The following is a 20,296-nucleotide window of genomic DNA, read 5'->3' on the forward strand; positions in this document are numbered from 1 at the left end:
TGGCTTGTTAATCTGTTCTGAATGTTAATGAGCTCTGGGACACTGAATTGCTGAACTGAAGAGCTGAAGGCTGAAGAAGCCTCTGGAGCAGTAAAATTCAGCAGCAGCCTCCAAGTTGCTGAGGATGTCAGCAGCCCCCACTGAGGCCATCCCTGCCCAGAGACCGTGGGGGAATGGGCAGACAAGGAGAGCGTCCCTGGGGCTGGGGCAGCAGAACTCAGAGGCACCAGCGGCTCCAGCTGGGAAATGGAGTGTGGAATGGGGCTGTGAAAGCCCTGCCTGGGCTGTGCCAAGCAGGACACACAAGCCCTGACCCCCATCCCCCAAACAACTCTCTCAAGGAAACATTTAGGAGGAATTACAATTGTTTGTGTCCTCTGGGTCGGATGCACTGGAGAAATACCAACAAGAGATTCTCAGGAGCTCAAAACAACAAAACAGCCTTTACTGGGAACTTTAGAAGATCAGAGAAACTTTGGCAAAAGGTCTTATACAATATTTAATCAACAAAAACACTTCTCAAAGCATTAACTTGGCCCATTCAACTTCACAAGCTCCAATCCTGTTCAATTTTAAGTTAATCAAAATTGGCAAGAAGACACAGAAATAGAGAAAAATAAGATTTAGAGAAGCACACACAGAGCTACCAACACCTGGATTCCTGTGGTTCTCAAAAAAATAGAAATTCCAAGGGGAGGTAGGATCAAGATATGTGCTTGCCTTGTGCTCAGCCATAAATACCCCTTGGTGTTCCTGGGCCCTTCCCCCAGGTGGGACTTGGGGTCATTTGGTCGCTCAGGAGCTGGGCTGGGGGCTCCAGAGGTGGCTGTGGAGCATTGCCTGTGCTGTGCCAGGGACTGGCAGACACTGCTGGGCTGGGATAGAGGCTCTGGGGGGATTGGGGTTCCAGGGCAGGGCAGGGCTGGGGTTCCAGGGCAGGGCAAGGCTGGACCTGCCCCTTCCTCCCCACACATGAAATGTTTCCAGCCAACAATCTCCTCCAGTCTGTCACAACAGGCAGTGTTGGAGGTGAAATCCCAATTCTGGCCATGGGCACCTGGACAAGAAGGACAGTTCTTTTCCATAGGAATGAAAGCCCCAGGTCTCAGCTCATTTCTGGTTGATTGCCTGGATTTTGTTTGCTTTTGTTTTTGCTTTGTTTCCTTGGTGTGCCTGCAGTGTCCAGTCAGGAGCAGAGTGACTCTTGCCAAGGAACTTTGTGGTACTGTCACTTAATATTAAATCTGGTTTTTGCTGATCCCTTGCTGGGGATTTTTTCAGCGCTCTCAAGCCCTCGTTGGTAACAGGGTGAAGGAGCCCTGGCCCAGGCTCTGGCCCTGGTGGACACGGGGACACTGCCAGGGGGTCCCTGTCCCCCTGTCCCACCCCCCACAGCCCCAGCCCCCGTCCCCGTGTCAGGCTCTGGGGTCGATCTCGTGGAACATCCTCTGGGGGAGGCTGCGGCACCGGGGCGAGGGGACCCGGGGGGACAGGGGACCCCGCTGTGCACAAGCAGCGTTGGACTTCTCTGGGGGAACTGGGAGGGGGGGCTGGGGTGGAGTGACCTCCCCAGTGACCTCACACAGCCCCTGTGATGTCACACAGCCCACTCTGAGATGTAACAGGCCACCTGTGATTTCATACAGGTGCCCTGTGATGTCACAGCCTGCTCTTTGAGGTCCCAGTCTGCTCTGTGATATCACAAAATCTGTTCTGTGATGTCACAGCCCAGTCTGTGATGTCACAGACAGCCTGTGATGTCACAGCCAGCTCTATGATGTCACAGCCACCTTTGTGATGTTATGCAGCCTCGCTGTGATGTCACAGCCTGCTCTGTGATTTCTCAGTCAGCTCTGTGATGGCACAACCCACTCTGTATTGTCTCAGCCTTCTCTGTGACATCACACAGCTGCTCTGTGATGTCACAGAGCCCTTTTCTATGATGGCAGAGTCTTCTCTGTGGCCTCACAGCCCGTTCTGTGATGTCACACAGCCAGCCTGTAATGTCACAGCCGACTTTGTGACATCACAACCTCCTCTGTGATGTCACAGCCTGCTCTGTGATGTCACAGCCTGCTCTGTGATGGCAGAACTCACTTAGCATGTCACACAGCACCTCTGTGGGCTCAAAGACCCACCCTGTGATGTCACAACACCTTCAGTGATGGAACACAGCCACCCTATAATGTCACAGCACACTCTTTGACCTCACAGCTTGCTCTGCTCTGTGATGTCATACAGGCATGCTCTGATGTCACAACCTGCCCAGTGATGTCACATAATAAACCAGGGATGTCACAGCCAACTATATGATGTCACAACCTGGTCTGTGATGTCACACAATCACAGAATTACTGAGTTTGAAGACAGCTTTAAGGTCATCAAGTCCAACCCATGCCCTAACACCACCTCAGCTAAACCATGGCACTGAGTGCCACATCCAGTCTTTTTTTAAACACATCCCAGGATGGTGACTCCACCACCTCCCTGGACAGACAATTCCAGTACTTTATCACCCTTTCCATAAATAACTTTTTTCCTAATATCCAACGTAAATTTCCCTTGGTGCAGCTTAAGACACTGTCCTCTGGTCCTGTCAGTTGCTGTGAGGAGAGAGACCGACCCCCACCTGACTGCAACCACCTTTCAGGGAGTGTGGAGAGTGATAAGGTCACCTCTGAGTCTTCTCCAGGATAAACAACTCCAGCTCCCTCAGTCATTCCTCACAGGACTTGTGTTCCAGACCCCTTATAATAGGTAAGAGAAGTCTCTTTGTTCATCATTAAACAGGAACTCCGGCAAAGGAAGAGGTTTTTTGTGAATAACAGGAAACCCGAGGATATGCTGACTCCTTAAGTTGATGGTACAACTAGGGTCGGGAGGTGTGTAACCATCTATGGAAAGATTGTTACAGGGTCATAAACCCCCAGCGAGGAAGAGGAGGAGAGCCTTCATCCAGACGACCACCAGAGAGCAGGCGGTGACCCCCTAGCAACTGGAGGCGCACGCGCAGAATACTCCCGGAAAAGCCACAAACGCGGAAGAAGGGGGAGAATAAAGGACTGTGGGAAAAGGGAAGCGGTGTGAGCCTTGGCGGAGCACTGACTCCCCGGCTGCGCCCAGCGCTGTTTGCTTGTCATTGCTTGCTGTAATCAATAAAATTCTTTTTATCAATCCCTAAAGGATCAGACAAATTATTTACTTTAACTTAGAACACCCGCTCCCTGCTCTTGCTGCTGGCCCATCTTCAAAGCCTCTCCCTCGGGCTCTTCCTCCCGTGCAGAGCAGCTCTCCTGGACAGGGACGGCAGATGGCACAGCTGGGAAGCAAAGGGAGCACTGAGTCAGTATGGGGACGTTTTCCTTGGCAGCAGCTGCACTTCCATCAGGAAAGGGAAGATCTCAGAGCCTCCCCAGGAGGGTTAGAAAGAAAAAGCAGCCGAGCGGGCCAGGCTGTGGTGAGCGCAGCCGCGGTGGGACTGTCCCGCAGCCCCGGCAGCCCGGCACAGCCGGCACAGCTCCCGGGCCCTGCCGGCACAGCTGCCTTGCCCAAGGACAGCCCCTGTGCCGGCCGGGGCAGCTGCGCTGAGCAGCCCCGGCACGGGCAGGGCCCGCTGCTGCCCCGCCGGGCAGTGCCCACGGCCACAGCCCACGCCACCCTCAGCCCCACCCTGCCTCCCCGGCCCTGGGGCCTCACCCGGGCTCTCTCCAGCGTGGCAGCAGCAGGTCCCCGTTCCCTGCTCTTGCTGCTGGCCTTCAGCTTCTCCCTGCTGGCTCCCGTCAGTCTCCGGCTGTCCTCAAGGTCTCCACTGCAGCTGTGGCAAAAGCGGAGGCTCTGCAACTGGTTCCAAGGCCTGGCAGAGCTGCAGTCCCGGAGCCCTCTGTGCTCCCTGCTGGTCCCCTCCATCCCCTCAGCCCCGCCATGCTCTCGGCAAACCCCCAGCCCCCTTCAGTTTCTTCAGCCCCTCACAGTCCTCTCAGCCCCTCAGTCCCTTCTGACCCATCCCGTCCCCCTAGACCCGCCACCCCTCGGCCTGTGCCACTTCCCTGTCACCTCAGTGCCACCATCGCCCTCGGCTGCCCCACAGCCCTCAGCCCCAGCAGCACCTCAGGGTCACCGTCCCTTCAGCGTCACCGCCCCCTCAGCCCCCTCAGTCTCACCGTCCTTCAGCAGCTCCTCAGGGGACACTGCCTGGGGCCACCGGCAGCTCCCACCGCTCCAGGGACACCCGGGGCTGGAACTGCTGCTCCGCCCGGCCCGGCCGCCAGCTCGGACCCAGCACAGGGACAGGGGACACAGGGGGCACGGGGGAAAAGCAAGAGGTGAGGGAGGAAGCAGAGCAGGGGAAGAGGTTAAAAAGAGGCCTACACCTACACAGCTCCATCTATGCATCTAAACCTCCATGTAACTGTCAATAAATAGCAAAACATATTTACATACATATATAAATATTACTGTATAAATATATAAATGTAAATCTCAAAATGTATAAACATAACTACATATATAAAAATATAAATCTATCGCATCTATAATGATATATATAGATTTAACTATATAAACACACCTCTATAAATCTATAAATGTATCTATTAGGTATATAAATAGAACTGCAGAAATCTATAAATCTATGTATAAACAGAGGGATTCCACCTGCCCGATAGTCATAGGCTCTCCCTCTGATGCTCCTTCTTACGCAGGGCAGCCCTCCTGGCGAGGTAGATCAGGTGGATATCTGGGAAGCAAAGGGAATGCTGGGTCAGTATTGGCCTCTGTGCATCTTTCCCTTTGGAAGTAACTGTCCTTCCACCAGGGACTGTCAGAGATGGCCTGAAAGGCAGACTCTCACTTGGCAATTTGAAGCCTGCTCTTTAAAGAACAGGCATTCTTCCAAGTTTTCAAAACTTATGAAGTATCCCAAAACTTTTAAGTATCCCAATAAACTCACAGCACTCACAGTGCAAATAGCACCCACGAGAGCTTGAAACACAGTCCCAGCTGCCACAGAGAAGCCAAGGATTGTTCTTTCTCTGAGGACAGACAGACCTCAGTCCTCACTGAAATGGCTGAAGCTGAGGGGTGCTGGGGGCTGAGTTATGAACTGGCACCGTTCCCTGCCACCTACAAACTGCCCTCTGCAGTGAGCAACAGCTCCTCCAAAACAACCACCAGCTCTGGGATGAACAGCTGGGAGGGAAAGCGCTCCCTACCAGGCCTGCAGGCTGCACCAGCTTTGCACAAGAATGCCGATCCAAAGGGCTCTCTCTGTCCTTTAGTTCTCCCTAATTTGGGGTAATTTCAGTTCTTCCTTGAGCTACTGGATTTATGACTAATGATTTGTTTAGTCTCACAGCTTCTGCTGTTTGCATTTTTAATGTATCTCACAACAGCTACCAGCAGACTGGTACTACATTGATTTAATGCTTGGAGACAAAAAGCTCAGACTTCTACACTGACTTTTTGCTGGGGTTTTCTTCTCTTGCTTCAAGAGTCACTCAGTGTTGCCTCTAGAGCACTGACACCCAGCAGCAAACTTATCCATGGACATCAGCAAAAACCTGGGACACTGGAGCTGGTGACACAACTCCCACAGGGTCAGGTTTATTCCCTGCTCTCTTGCCACAGCAGAGAACTCGGTGTCAGAACCTCTGGAGAAGCGTGGAGGGCAGAGCTCGGGCAGGTTGTGCATGTGCCTTTGAACTAAAGGCACCAGGAAGCACCAACCCTGCAGACAGGAACTCAACTATTCTCATCTCCCTTCCTGCCAGAGACAGGCTCAGAGCAGCCGTCTCACACCTCTCTAAACCAATGGGGCTCTGTCCTTACCAAGCTCCTCGGGCTCCTGGGAATTGTTCCCACAGCTTTTGGTGCCAGGCAAAGCTCCCTCCGCTGCAGCTCTGTCCACAGGCTCCCCTCCTGAAGACTCAGGCACAACATTAATATTGCCCTTGAAAGAGAAACAGAAAGAAAGAAACCCTTCTCACCAGTTACACAAAACATCTGGTCCAACAACTCTGTGGCTCACACTCTTAATCCCTTGCTCCTAACAAGAAGTCTGGGCCCCAAAGCCCTTCAAAAGTCAAAAAGATTTGACTTCTCAAACACCATCCAAAGGCTGTCAAAGGTGACAGTGTTGAGCGTGGGGGTGACACTGAACACATGGAATGGCTGCTAAGGAAGGAGTCCTGCCAGCTCCTGGCACAGGGATGTGCTCCTCCCTGCACAGCCCTGAGCACAGCACTCTCATCCAGGCTGCAGCTTGGCAGGGACTGCGTGGGAACACACATCCCTTCCCGCAGAGACGCCCAAGAGCAAGGTGACTGAGCTCTGCAACGTGGACAGCAAGAGTGGCCAGTTTGCCCAGCTGAGGATTTCCCAGATGGAAACTGGACTGCAGGCCCCAGGTTACCGAGAGGACAAGAAAGCTGCAGCTGCAGCCCAGCCCCACCCACAGCTCTGGGAGCACCTACATGCACGGCAGGGCTCTCACAGCAGCAGCAGCTGCAGCCCAGCCCTGCTTTGCCTTGGCCTTGCCACCCAAAAGAGGCACAGCCCACATCTGCTGCTGGAACAGAGGCACCTCTCGCACACCCCTCCCTGCACGGGACACTCTGCCTTCAGTGGCAATTCTCCAAACACTCTTCTCTTCTTTCCCATCTAACAAAGCCTCTCAGAGCCTACAAAGCTTCCACTTCCGCACCACAAATGCCCCTGCACGAGGAATTCTTCCCAGGAAAATGAGCACCCAAACTTGGCCAACACAGGCTCACACCTTCTCATCCTTACTCAGGGGGGAGACTTTTTCATTCCCTCTTCTTTAGGAAATCTTGCTTTACCAAGAAAATCCCTCCCTGTCTGTTCACAGCTGAACTCAAGAAGCCTTTGCTTCTCAGCCCTGCAACAGCATTCAAAAGCTGTCAGTCCAGCCCCTTTCATCCCTGTCCAATGCAGTTACCTGAGCAGAGGGAGAAATCATCTCCTCCAGTGTCTCAAGCACCATGTCCAGATCCACTGGTGGCAATTCCTCTTCCCCAGGAGTATTCCACAGCCAGCCGGGGGCTGTCCATGCTGCATAACCAGCACTGCCAGCTGGACCACTGGGAGCTGAAGTGTCTGGGGTGGCTGCAAGAATCCAAACACATTGGTCAGGCTCCACAATGGGGCTTTGGGACGCAGAGATCTAGTGCTGCCTTGGACCAAATATCACAGGAAGCACACAGCAACCTCAGTTCCAGAAATGTATTCAGACTTCTCAGGGGATTGGAAGAGCGAGTTCTTCCTCTCACAAAATACTTATCCGAATGGACATGTATATAGATGAAAGCATGGATTGTAAAATTGATAGAGACAGACACAGACACACACACACTTTATGATCACAGCCTTTTGCATCTTCCCAGCAGCTTTGGGATTTGGCTGCTTGAGTTTCTCATCACAAAAGACCACAGAATGTAGATTCACCCAGGAAGAGCCCAGATCCTCAGACACACTCACTGAAATTATACAGTGAGTTTATTCTGAAAACAGCCTTGTGGGCAAGGCCGCATTCTGCTGGTGCAGCTGTTCTGGAGCACACAGAGCTCATTTCAATGGCACGGCTTGATTTGCAGGGCAGACAGTCTCAAACATCTGCAATATTCTATCACCGTCCTAGTTTGGCTTCATTCAAAGGAAGAGGGGAGTGCAGCTAACACTGACCACTTGTCAGGCAGTATTTTTTGCTTTGCGCTTGTACCCCTACAGAGAGGCTGTCTGGAAAATGCCCCCAACACCCTCCCAGCCTGCAGCAAGGACAGGAAAAGCAGGCAGAGTCTCTGTTTTCAAGGTCCTTCTTCCTAGGCGACTTGACACTTTCTACCTGATTCTCACTTGAGATCTACCCATGACAGAGCACTGCGGGAAAACACTTCAAAGGGTCATTAACCAGGACCTGTTTGAAGAGGAAGGCTAGAAACTCTTTCCCTATCTGATGGGCTGCAGGCTGGCAAGTGCTGCTCTGAAGATGTGCAGCAGCTTCTCTGTGGAGAGGCCATGGAAGGGCTGTGATGGTCTACAGGAACCAGCGGAAGGATGAGCTCAGGGTGGCATTTAAGCTCCAGGGGAACCAGTGGAATGATAAGCTCACAGTTGAGATTAAATCTGCCCGTGCCTGGTTGCTCTGATGAAACCCCAAGAAGTACAGGTGAGACAAAGACTTCCTTGGGGAGATGCTAGGAAAACCTCAGATTCCTGAGCACCTGCACTTTGCCTGGAAGCGCCTGGAGGCAGCTCTAAACCCTGAGGTGAGGAGCAGCGAGGTCCTGGTAGGAGAGCACTGTGTAGGAGTGGGAAGAAGAAAGGAAGCAAAGGGAAAGCTGGTCTTTGGGCGTGTTTCCCTTGGCAGCAACTGTACATCTGTCAGGGAAAACAAAAGCCCCCATCCTCCCAAGCAGGGTGAGAAAAAAGAAAAAAGAAACAACCAACACGTTCAAGGGCTATTCAACTAGCAGCTGCTGGTCTACTGAGCTCTTCCCTGGTCGCTCAAACTGTCTGGGAAAACTCTCCCGCGTTGCCCTTCCCTGGAAGGAGGCAACTGCCAGAAAGCCAACTGCCAGCTCTCTTCCCCACTGCCCCGGAGGGACAGGAGACTCCCTCCAGCGGGGCCGGAGCAGGACCGAGCCCTCGGCTCACACGCACTCACGGAGAGCTCCCCAAGCACCCCGGGGCCACGCAAGGAGCAGCGGCAGCCAGGGCGCATGGCAGGGCCAGCTGCAGCCGAGCGGGCCAGGCTGTGGTGAGCGCAGCCACGGTGGGACTGTCCCGCAGCCCCGGCAGCCCGGCACAGCCGGCACAGCTCCCGGGCCCTGCCGGCACAGCTGCCTTGCCCAAGGACAGCCCCTGTGCCGGCCGGGGCAGCTGCGCTGAGCAGCCCCGACACGGGCAGGGCCCGCTGCTGCCCCGCCGGGCAGTGCCCACGGCCACAGCCCACGCCACCCTCCGCGCCCGGAGCTCCCACCCCGACTCACCGGCTCTGGGCGGCTGCCCGGCGGGGAAGGAGGGCACCTCCCGCTCCGTGCGCAGCTGCTGGAAGCGGCTGGGCTGGTGGCTGCGCACCTCCGGCCCCGCCGCCAGCCGCTGCCTGCTGGCCCTGGTCAGGCGCTTGATGCGGAGCAGGAGGTCGGGGCGGTCGCAGCGAAAGTTGGGGTTCCTGAAGTGCAGCCAGCTGCCGGCATCGCCCGGCTCAGCTGAGCCAACCCCGCCCGGCACCTTGTGGAAGCCGTAGAGGTTGAGCTGCCGCACGAAGCTGCCGAACTGCGTGGCTTGGAAGGAGTCCGGGGCCGGCCCCGCCCCCTCACTGCCCGCCCCGTGGGCGTCGCCCGGGCTGAGCAGCTCCCGCTCGAAGAGGGAGCGGTGGATGAGCAGCCCCCGGGCCCGGCTGTCCCAGCGCACGGAGCGGACGCGGGGGCTGTTCGCCAGGCGCCACAGCTTGGCGGGGAAGGCGCTGGCTCTGAGCCCGGCGGGCAGCGGCAGCTCCGCCATGGCGCCGCTCGCCGGCTGTCGCCACAACGGCCCCGGCGCAACGGCCGCGGCTGCGCCGGCGGCGCGCGGCCTGAGGGGGGCGCTGCGCTCGGGCCCGCGCGCGCCCAGCCGCACGGGGCGGGGCCGAGCGCGGCAGAGCCGGGGCTGCGGGCACAGCGCGGGCGGGGCGGCTCCCGGGGCTGGCCGGGCTCCGCACGGCGGGGCCAGGTGCGAACCCTCTTTTTCCCTGGCTGCAGTCATCCTTCTGCCTTTGCTTTGCGGTACGGCCCCAAGGCGCCAAGGCAAGTGCAGGAGCTTTCAGAAAGGTCCAAACGGAGAAATCCCATCGGAAACTCTTGCTCTTTGTCCAGTGAAAGCAAAATCACTCTCATTTCTGCACAGCTGAATTCAGGAAAAAGGTCTTAGTCTAAATAGCTTCCCTCTTTGGTAGGGGTTACAAACAGAGGTCTTCACTTCCAAGCAGACAGGTCAAATGGGAGAAGGGGAAATGATGAAGAGACTTGAAGACATTCTTTTGGATACACTCCAGCCCCTCAGTGTCCTTCCTGAATTGAGGGGCCCAGAACTGAACACAGCACTCAAGGTGTGGTCTCTCCAGTGCCGAATGCAGGGGAGCAATCACTGCCCTGGCCCTGCTCCCACAGCCTGTCTGGCACAGGATGTTTTGCCCACATTCAGCATCTCCGACGCCCTTCCTGCCCCGTCCGGCCAAGACACGGCTCCAGCGGCAGACAGGGAGGCGGCTGCTGTGCTGGGGCCGTGTGTGGGTGAGGGCAGCTCTGCCCTCTTTGGTGGGAGTGCCGGTGCCGGCTTTGCCCCCGCTGACGGCTGAGGGTGGAAGGGCAGCCGGACGGGGTGGTGGTGGGTCTTGGGGCTGGGGTGGTGGGGCAGCCTGGGGCCGGGGAGAGCCGGGAGGTGGCCGTGTGGAGGACGGAGGTGTCGCTGGGGGCTGGAGGCAGCGCACACCTGCGGAGGGAGGGATGGGCCCACGGCGTGTCCACCTGGCGCTGTGGGAAGACGCCGGGGACAGGGGCAGGACCCCTGTGGGATGTGGGAGAGCGGAGGAGGTGTGGGAGCAGCCGGTGTGTGTGGGAAGCTGAATCACAGAATCGGTCGGGTTGAGATTGTAATAAATGGGCCAGGAGACCAGCTCCTTTTTAATGCCTTTATTCAGTGATCAGCTCTGGGTGGGGGCCTGAGGGGTCGCGCACACCGCCGCTGCTCCCTTTGGCGACGCAGAGGAGGAGGTGATCAGTTTTGCTTCACAGCAGAGCTGGGGCTTCTGTCCTCATGGGCGTGCCTAGGAGAATGCTTTCTGGCTCATTGGCTAGGGTCCTCACTCTAGTCCAGTCCTACTTAGGTGATGGTGACCTTTAAAACCTTGTTGGTGGAGTAGAGGGACTTCCCACCAGTAGGTCCAGTCACTTAGTTCTTCAAATTTTGGGTTGGCTCGTCGTTTCTAGGGTCTTTTGTTGGATTTTCTTGGGCTTTTCTTAATTTGCATATTCCCGGGAATGTTTCCGGCCACCATTTCGGGGAGCAGAAGAGGCGATACCCGAAGGACTCAATAAGGGTACAGGTAAGGGGGGGTACAATCAGGGTGTATGTAAGGGAATTAACAGTGGGGGTACAACAAGGGTTTAACAGTTATCAACATAATTAGCTTAGTACAACTTGAAGTGCCCATTAATGTCTCTACCATTCAATTATTTGTAATCAATATCAACCATTCAGTTATTTGTAAGGATGTTAGCACACATCTTTCCTCTCAATCCCTCCTCTTACTTCTCAATTGGTCTTCACAAACCCTAGCTATTATTAACCCTTTTTCACAACATGGACCTTTTGAAACACCCCCTGTCGACTTTTCCATGTCTGGTCCCTGCACCAGATATGGCAAGTAGATACAGAGAATAAAGTAGATAATTACAGTTCATATTAACCCATTAATCACTGGAAGTCCTTGTTGATTGCTGCTGATAGCCAAGGTCTCCCATGCTTTTGTTCCAGCTGAGATGTCCAAGTCTTTGGGGCTTTCAAGACCTTGACTCGAGTGTGATGGGTCCATCCGTGTCCAGGTCTTCTGGCTGCTCTCTCTGAAATCCTGGTTGGATGTTATGAACAGCAAAGTCCAAAGGCAGCGTCTGTGCTAACTGGGCTTCCTGTCAAAGAGATTTCACAAGACACGGCATACTGGCCACATACTGGTTTAAATATAGATCTTCTCCTCTCTGCCACCTTGAAAATGAAGAAGGTAAGAATCTCAAACAATTCAAAGGGGAATAACTGGATATTTCCATGGCTTTGGCTGCCATTCTTGCCAAAGCAAAAGCTGTACCCATGGCATCTTAGTTTCTGTCACCAGCTTCAAAGGGTGTTTATTCCTCCATTCACCCTTTTTACTTGACCTGAATTCTCAGGGTGCCAGGGGGTCTGGAGGTCCCACTGAAATCTCAAAGCAGCCATAATCCCTTGAAGGATCCCCCTGTAAAACAAGTTCCCCCATCCAAGTCCACTGCCTTCACAATCCCATATTCAGAAACCATTTGGTAACTGATTGTTATGAATTATTTATGTAATTATTGGCTTTCGCTATTATTTGCTTTAGTAAATTATTTTGATATAGTACAGTTTGTAATCTCTTTTTAACTGCTTTTGATACAGTATAATTTGTCAGCCTTTTATGGTTAATACCCTAATTCCTGTGTAGACTGTATATCTTAGTGTGATATATATATATTATAGTTTAGGCTTTCACAAAATATAAAAATAGAGGCTATGGAATGTGTATTATAACATTAACTTCTGCAGAAGTAATTGTAGCTGTGAAATAAGAACTAAGGCCTTTATTGTTGTAACTACCTGACAAGTAGTGAAATAGCTAATGTGGGTTGGAAGTACTTCTAAAAATGGCTAGAACATCTGTATGATAAGATAATTTGTAAAAGAACCAAGCAAGTAACACCAAAAGAGCAAGGAGGAATCTACCCCTGACCCTTCGGCTAGCAGTAATTCTAACCACAGACCAGGGGGCCTCGTGAGGAAATAAAAGACAAGACTCTCAAAATCACATCTGCATTGTGGCATGTAGTATAAGAAGGTGAGGTCAGGGGTTGAACTAAGATAAAGAATTCCCTGGAACATGTATACTCAAAGGAATGTTTAAATATGCATAATTTTCATGAATATGTATTTGACTAATGCAATGAAAAAGTATAAAGAGTTGTTATTGTTACCCGTGTGCATGTGTGTGGATATTCTCAGTTCAGTCAGAGAGAAAAGAGAGAGAATTCTCCCAGGCCTAGCCTGGGAAAGTTAGGAGAAGGAATGAAAACAATGATTACCTCTCTTTCTGTTCATGTTGTTTATAGATATGTTCTACCACAGTGGGCTAGTCAGAGTGCACCAATGGTGTGAAAGGTTTTCACTTTGAGACCAATCATATTTCACCTTAGCGATGCTGGTTATAAAGGAGGAATGCTACTTGTTAATAAAGATTATTCTTTGCCTTCTGAAGATGGAGTCTCTTCATTTCCATCCCTGCCTCAGCAGCGACACATGTGGCTATGCACCCAGTGCTGTTACTTTTGCTTTATCCCTTGTTACACCTTTTAAAAATTTTAAAGGGTGAGCCTCGTTTCTCACACTGACCCAATAGTTGCTGAGGCTGCTAGAAACTCCTCTGGCCACCCTGCCAGCCAGCGTACCTCTACCAGAGGATATCTAAGCCCTCTTGCCCAGGGCATCTCAGTAAAATACACCCAACATCCCGGGCAAGGACAGAGAGCCCAAGGTAATTTCCCTGCTTTGCAATCTCATTTGTAGTCAGGCTATTAATTTTAGCCAGGCACCCCTCATTAGCTCGTTTTTCTAAAACAAAAAGACCCATGGCAGTACATCTTGAAGAATGTCTCTGCCAATCCTCAAAAGTCCCAATGACTCACCCCGTGGAGCTGTCCCAACACCCTTTGCCAGGGTCAAAGCTCCTGGCATCCGCTGTTTACTGCCCTTTGTTAATCAGTTCTCCTTCTTTCTTGTGCCTCACTACCTTTAATAATCTCCCGCCCCTCTGGTGGAAAAGACAGCACCAGCACCACCACCTCCCCCCTCCCCCCCGGCAACAGCTGAGTCACCTGGAGCAAAGGGAGGATCCCAGAGACCTCTGGCAGAAGCCTGCCTTCTGAACATCTCCATTGAGCAGTTGATTACCTGTTGTCTCTTCTGAAAACCCTGCCTGATGTCCCTTAACTGCTCTTATTTCTACCTCCTCAGGCAAATTCACCACCTCCAACAAGTGAGCAATTGAGCTTTGAGGAGGGAACGTTTTTTCCTGCAAGTTAACCTAAACCTCACTCCCTCTCAGCTTTCCTCCCAGCTTTCCAAAAGCCTGTAAAACACACGCGCATACTTGGAATCTGTAAACATTCTACCACCAAGCTAACTTGAGTTTGGAATTTCAGGTAACGTCAGTGCTGCTGCTAAGAGAAGGAAAATGGTTCCATGACAGTTGTCTTTTTAAATTTGAGCTGTAATTTAATGTTTCTCTTAAAAGATACCTCACAGGATCCCCGTATGTGTTTTTTCAATAACTCACTTAGAAAAAATCTTTATACTGTTTTGCATAGGATGAAGGGCACTGCCAAGCTGAGATGCCTGTGGAATGCTGAGATTTGGCAAAGCAGTGTGCCAGCTTCATCTACAAAAGGCAATGGCCTTGTTGCTTTCAGCAGAACTGCTCCATTCAAGCAGGTAGGAACTGGAAGGTTCAGTTCATAACCACTAGTTTGACTGTCAATGCCAGAGGCTCAACCTCCACCTGGCCGACGTCCTGGAACGAGTAAGCGCTGGCCAGGAAAGCTGGGAAGGGGGGTGGTGTTGGGTGGGCATGTGACATCCTCTCTGGGACTTTGCTGGGAGAGCTGAGACCCTGCTGTGTACCTTCTTTGGTCTTGGATCTGCTCCATCACTCTTGTCGGTATTTCACTGGGTCTTGAGGAAATCTCTTGCACTTTTTGCAGGTAAATTCCATAGGCTACAAGGTGTATGGAGCTGGGAGCAGCAGCCTCTATGGGGGAACAACCACCATCAATGCCTGCAAGGTGAGGTCAGGAGCTTGGCTGTGGGCAAGGGCGAGAATACAGTCAAGGAGAACAAGGGCCACAATTTGAACAGAATTTAGATACTTATTTTAGATCATTTTTAGATCCTGTGCCACAAAGCTGGGTGACTCTGGGTAAGCCATTTTGTCTGTGTATGAGTTTTCTACTTAAAAAACATCTGGTGGAATTAGACTGGCTTGGTCAAGTGACCTGACTGCTCAGTCTGTAATTGCTGTTACTGCATGAACAGATAGTTCAGTAGCATTCTCAGGAGACACATTAACAGTAGGATTTACAAGCAGTTTATCCCAACAGTTTGAGGAGATGAATGCAGAGCTGGAAGAGAATAAAGAGCTTGCTGGGAATCGGCTTAATAAACTGGAGGAACTACGTCAGGATCTTGAGGAAGTAACAACACAGAATGAAAAGCTCAAGGTGAGACATCTGTAGCCGTGTGAGGGTGAAGGTGTTCTGTGGGATGGGCTGCCCTCAGCTTTGCAGTGATGTGTCTGCAGAAAACCTCATCAGCAGTTCCGAGCCTGCTCTTTCGCAGTGTTACACTTTGCTCCAGGTACAACTCAGCGGGTCTGTGGCTCCGCTTGCAGCTCAGCGCGTTGGTGACAGCGTGTGGCCGCCGTGGGAAACTGTACTGGTTTCCTGCCCGTTCCCGTTCTGCTCTTTTAGTCCATTTTAACCATGTCTGGTTCAAACTGTTTTCACCTCTTTACAAGTAGTGATCCCTCCTCCACCTTCCCCACGTCCTGTGCAAGTGGAACCAGAGAACAGAAACAATCAGGGAACTTGTGTGGGGAGAGAGGCTCTTGAAAGAGTCATTGAATTTCTGTCTTTCCCACTGTGGGGGATGGCTAGATAGGAAACAGCCTATGAGTTTGTGATGATTTAAAGGTGGTAACACAAGAAGCTGTGGCTCTGTGGTAGATAATCCATGAGCTGTGGCTCATGGATTATTCTCATGGAGAGAATAATCCAAATTTCATCTTAGTGGTCAGTGCCAGTTATACGAAATGTCTGTCTTGATAACCTAAATCCAGAGATCTGATGCTGGGAACTGTCTTGAGGCACCTCTGAATTCTGTTTATCCACATGAGTTTGTTTTGAGAGAAGTGGTCTTTAGCTTACAGCTTTTTTTTTTCCCTCCCTAATTAATTTTAAGCTGAATGCATGTATATATGTGTCTGTTTCACTGCTGCTAGTCACAATCATTTGCTAACTTTTTTTTCTAGTTCAGTTCTCTGGGTTTTTATTCATTTCTCTCTCTGTCAGTCATTATGGTTTACTGGCAGAATGCTAACATAATGCCTACTTGCATGTGCATTTTATCTGTTCTCTCATACTTTTCAATGTGTCCATCTTTATTGATCTGGACGATTATGCTTTATTATGTTTTCCAAGGTCACATCTTTGAAAGAAACTATTTCAGGACCCAAGAGTCAAAAACTTCTGTCATGTGGTTGTGCAAGAGAAGCAGCCTAATGCATGCAGAGAGCACAGAGATTTTTTAAAATTGGTACTGAATCCTATCACTTGGACCTACTTCACAGCAATGCTATTCAAGTTCTACTTTTGTCTTTGCTTGTGGCAGCTTGATTCACTGTTCTCCTGTCTTGAGAGACAGAAACCAAAGGCAAGGGGATAATTTCTCTTTTTGTGGCATTTTCTTGTGTCCCGACCAGGTTGAGCTGTGATGGGCAGTGGAAGAGGCTGCGAAGGAGACCCCGGAATATTGCTGCATGCAGTCCCAGTTTTCTGTTTTGCATAACGAGAGTCTCCAGCTGAAGGCACACCTTGACGAGGCCCGCACGCTGCTCCGTGGCACCCGCAGCGCGCACCAGCGCCAGGTGGAGCTGATGGAGGTAACAGCTCTGCTCCCTCAGCCTGGGAGCTCTGTCATGCCAGCACCATCACTGCTGGGTCTGCGTGCCTCTGCAAACGCTCAGGGAATTGACGTTTCTGGCAATAATCCAGGCTCTTGTGGTACCTGATATTGATGAGGTTAGAGATGCTCCAGGTTCAAAGCACCGAGTTCTGTTTCCTTTTTGTTCCTCAGAGGGATGAGGTCAGCCTTCACAAGAAGCTACACACTGAGCTGATTCAGCTGGAGGACACCCTGGCACAAGTCCGCAAAGAATATGAGATGTTGAGGATCGAGTTTGAACAGACACTTGCTGCCAATGAGCAAGCAGGTATGGTGTTGTTCTGCTGTGCCTGAAAACAACCACCTATCCACCAATGCTCATTAGGGGCTACAGTGCACAAGAGCACTTGGGTTGATTCTTTGTTGCTGTTAAATACTTGTTCAGGTCTCTTCACCTCAAAACAAAGCTCTTCACCTGTTTTATTGGGAGGCCAGCTCCACTTCTTTCTAGATGCTGCATAATAGATCCATTTTGCTAACAATTTGGTTTATGGTAGGATATTTTGAATTATTAAAAATTTCTTGGGGCGGGACGATTCATTTCCAAGTCTGTAAGGACAATCTAGATAGCAAAGCAGTAATTCTTAAATTTCATCAGAGGAAATAAATTAGTTCTGAAGTGGCGTTTAAATCCGATTTCTTTTGTAACACGACGTGTTTCCCTTAGGATCATGGGCATAAAAAGAATGCTAAGTGGGAGCTTAGGATTGTGAATTTGCAAGGATTTGTGGTTGTATATGAAACTGGTATGACTTTTTTTCTGCAAGTGTTTTGTGTTGCTCTGTTCCGTAGCAGAATGGTGATAATCTTGTTTTATTTGTCATTGTCACTTAGCTTGTTCTCCATCTCCATGCAAGAAGGTTGACAGAAGTGTGGTTTGTTACCGAGGTGTTTCTGTTTTTGCAGGCCCCATTAATTGGGAGATGCGTCACCTCATCAGCAGCCTCCAGAATCACAACCACCAGCTGAAGGGAGAGGTGCTGAGATACAAGCGCAAACTGAGAGAGGCCCAGTCTGACCTGAGCAAGGGAACACAGCAGGAAATGCCAGAAAAGAGGGGAAAGTGCTTAGGAGAGGGGGGAATGCTGTCACTTTTGCCAGGAGTATCAACCTTTCTGATCAGCTGTGCAGGATGCAGTAAAATTTTCTGTGGAGCTCTGCACTCTGCTGCTTCCTTTGACTAAATGAATGCTTTTTCTTTGTGGCTGTGTAGTTGCTCCATGGAAAGGGAGCATGGAAGCATGGATCTGGGAAGACAAGGGAGAAGAGAGTAAGGAAGACTCCTGGCTCATGGCAGCTGAGAAGAAAGCAAAAGCTGAGGTATTCCTAATTTCTCTTCCTCTTTTCTTTTTAATGTGTTACTTAAACTTCTTTTCAGCTACTCTGCAGCAGAACTGTGTTGTTTCTCTCCTCTGTTTGTCTTCTCAGCTTTGTCACTTGGAGACTGGAATGGTCTGGAGATAAAACAGGGACTAGTTGCTGGTGCAGGCACACACACACAACAATCTCTAGGTTCATAAGCACAGACCCATTTGCAGATCCCTGGAGTTCCAGCATGTCTCTCTGTTTGGGATCCCTGTGGTTCCAAGCCCCTCTTGCCTTCTTCACAAGCAGGTCTCACCTATAGGCAGCACTTCCTCTGTGCAGCACACATACGTGGGGTAAAGAGTTAGATTGCACGGCGATACTTCAGAAAATGTGTAATGAAAAGATACAAGAAAATAGGACAGGACAGGCTGTGATGATCATGGGCAAGGCCGAGCCCGACAAATGTGTACTGACTGCCCATATTTTCCATAGGATTGGTTCCTTTTATGCCCTTCTCTGTCTAACCCCAATTTGTTCATCCTTGGTCTCCATTTCCCTGCACATTGCTCCTGGATTTGAGCGGCTCTTGATTCCCACAGCTGTCCCACTTCAGGAGCCATTCCTGCTTTACAGTGTCATCAATTGCAAAGTCTAAGCTGATCTTCCTGGATGTTGTTCCTGTAGTTTCCTGGAAGCTGTTGTGACTGGAGAGGTTTGCTTCCTCTCTGTGTCTCTGTGCTTGTTTTGTTAGGTTTGTGTGTCTGTATATTTTGGTTTGGGTTTTCTCCTTCTCGCACACTCAGATAACCTTGATGGAATAAACATTTTCACACTCCCATGTGCTCTCATCAGTTAGTGGGACTGACCGAGTTTCGTTCTCATCACTGCCTCCCTTACCATTTGTCTGCCAAGTTTGTATCTCTGTATGTTTTATTTTACCTCCTCCTTTTCCTATTATTTCTTTCTTGTATGGAAGAAGGTCTTTGACCAGATGCCCTTAAAGGAGCAGATGCTCTCTGAGCACATACCCATACATGTACAATTGCAGGAGACTGATGTTCCTACTCTGGTAAAAGATGATGTGATATTTTCAAAGGTGTGGAAGTCAAGATCTTGGGCTTACAGCCCACCTCAATGGTACATCTGCCTGTAATACTCTTGTCAAAACAGCCTGGGGTTTTTTGCCGTGCTTTGAAGGCAGTCCTGAGTGTTTCAGAGAATTTTGGAGAAAGCAGGCTCTTAACAATGCTCAGGGCATATCCTTGTGTTTAGTGTCATTTTTGGTTGGTTCTTGTAGCTTGAAGAACTGAGGCAGAGGGTGAAAGAATTGGAAGACAAGGAAAAAAAGGAGAGTAAGAAGGTGGCTGATGAGGATGCCCTCTGCAAGATCCGAGCAGTGGAGGAACAGATTGAATATTTACAGAAGAAACTTGCCATGGCTAAGCAGGTGAGAAATTCCTGATGAGTTCTCTTTTGGCTGGGGCAACTGAATGAGCTGCCTTCAGGTTACGTCCAGGAAGAGAGAAGGAATTTATATCTGTATGGGCCAGAGATGGGAGTTTAGTGCTTGTTTACCAAAGGGGAAGAAAACTGAGCAAGCAAAAGAACCACCAATAAAATAACCCCCTCCACCCTCAGCTCCAGGATATCGCAGGCAGGCCATGGTGGGAAATTTTAAATAACAATTAAACATTAAATAAACAGTTAAACATGTGGCCTCGGTGAAGTGCACAGAGGAGAATTGCCTTTATCAGCCATTAGGGGAAGAGATTACAATTTCTTTTTAAGAATTATTACCTCCTCAGTTCATCTAGTGAATGTGTTTGCATGGAAGTGGTACATACCATCTGCTAAAAAAGGCTCAATCCAATGAGAGAGCAGGACCACCTCAGCAGGGTAGAGGCAAGCCAATGAATTGACACGTACTTTTTTGGAATTCAGATTCTTGTTATTGTAGAGCAGAACTGCTCTACCTTGTCAATGTTGAAGTGGTCAAAGGGAGTTTAAGGAGCTTGGCAGCCTGTTAGTTGGAAGCTGTCCACATGTAGAATTTTTGGACCTGTCCACAGGAGCTGGCTCGGTTCCAGTTCTTTAGCTCTTTTGGTTTACTTCGACCAGGCCGCATGGCTTCCCTTCCCCCACCCAGCGCATGGCTGGGCAGGGGAGGTCTGCACTGCACTCTGACTGGAACCAAAGAGAGTGAGCTCTTGGGAGTTGTTGCTTTTAACCCTCTGTGTTCTCAGAGGCGTGCCTATGCCTTTCAGTGGTCACTCCAGGTGCTAATATCTAAACCTGACCACTGATTGGTTTGACCCAACTTCCTGAAAAAAAATTCACTTCCATGTCAAACCACGACAGGGGTCCAGGGCACAGTTTGGCCAGAGCCTGTGAGTCTTTTGCAGGAGGAAGAGGCCCTGCTGTCAGAAATGGATGT

General features: G+C 50.6%; 1 protein-coding gene and 1 long non-coding RNA gene across 2 annotated transcripts in view; one reads left to right on the forward strand and one right to left on the reverse strand.

The window, feature by feature from the left end:
- The window catches only part of LOC137467810 (uncharacterized), a 332,764-nt gene that overhangs the window by 173,160 nt on the left and 139,308 nt on the right, over window positions 1-20,296 (forward strand). The window lies entirely within an intron of this gene.
- Window positions 7,706-9,609, reverse strand: LOC137467819 (heat shock factor protein 5-like). The gene is made up of 2 exons (XM_068179236.1): window positions 9,006-9,609; window positions 7,706-8,314 (listed from the first exon to the last, which is right to left on the reverse strand). The coding sequence occupies exons 1-2, from the start codon at window positions 9,517-9,519 to the stop codon at window positions 8,271-8,273; spliced, it is 558 nt and encodes a 185-aa protein (XP_068035337.1). The 5' UTR covers window positions 9,520-9,609; the 3' UTR covers window positions 7,706-8,270.

This window comes from Anomalospiza imberbis, unplaced genomic scaffold (genome assembly GCF_031753505.1).
Source record: "Anomalospiza imberbis isolate Cuckoo-Finch-1a 21T00152 unplaced genomic scaffold, ASM3175350v1 scaffold_80, whole genome shotgun sequence".
In the NCBI taxonomy this organism is placed as follows: domain Eukaryota; kingdom Metazoa; phylum Chordata; class Aves; order Passeriformes; family Viduidae; genus Anomalospiza; species Anomalospiza imberbis.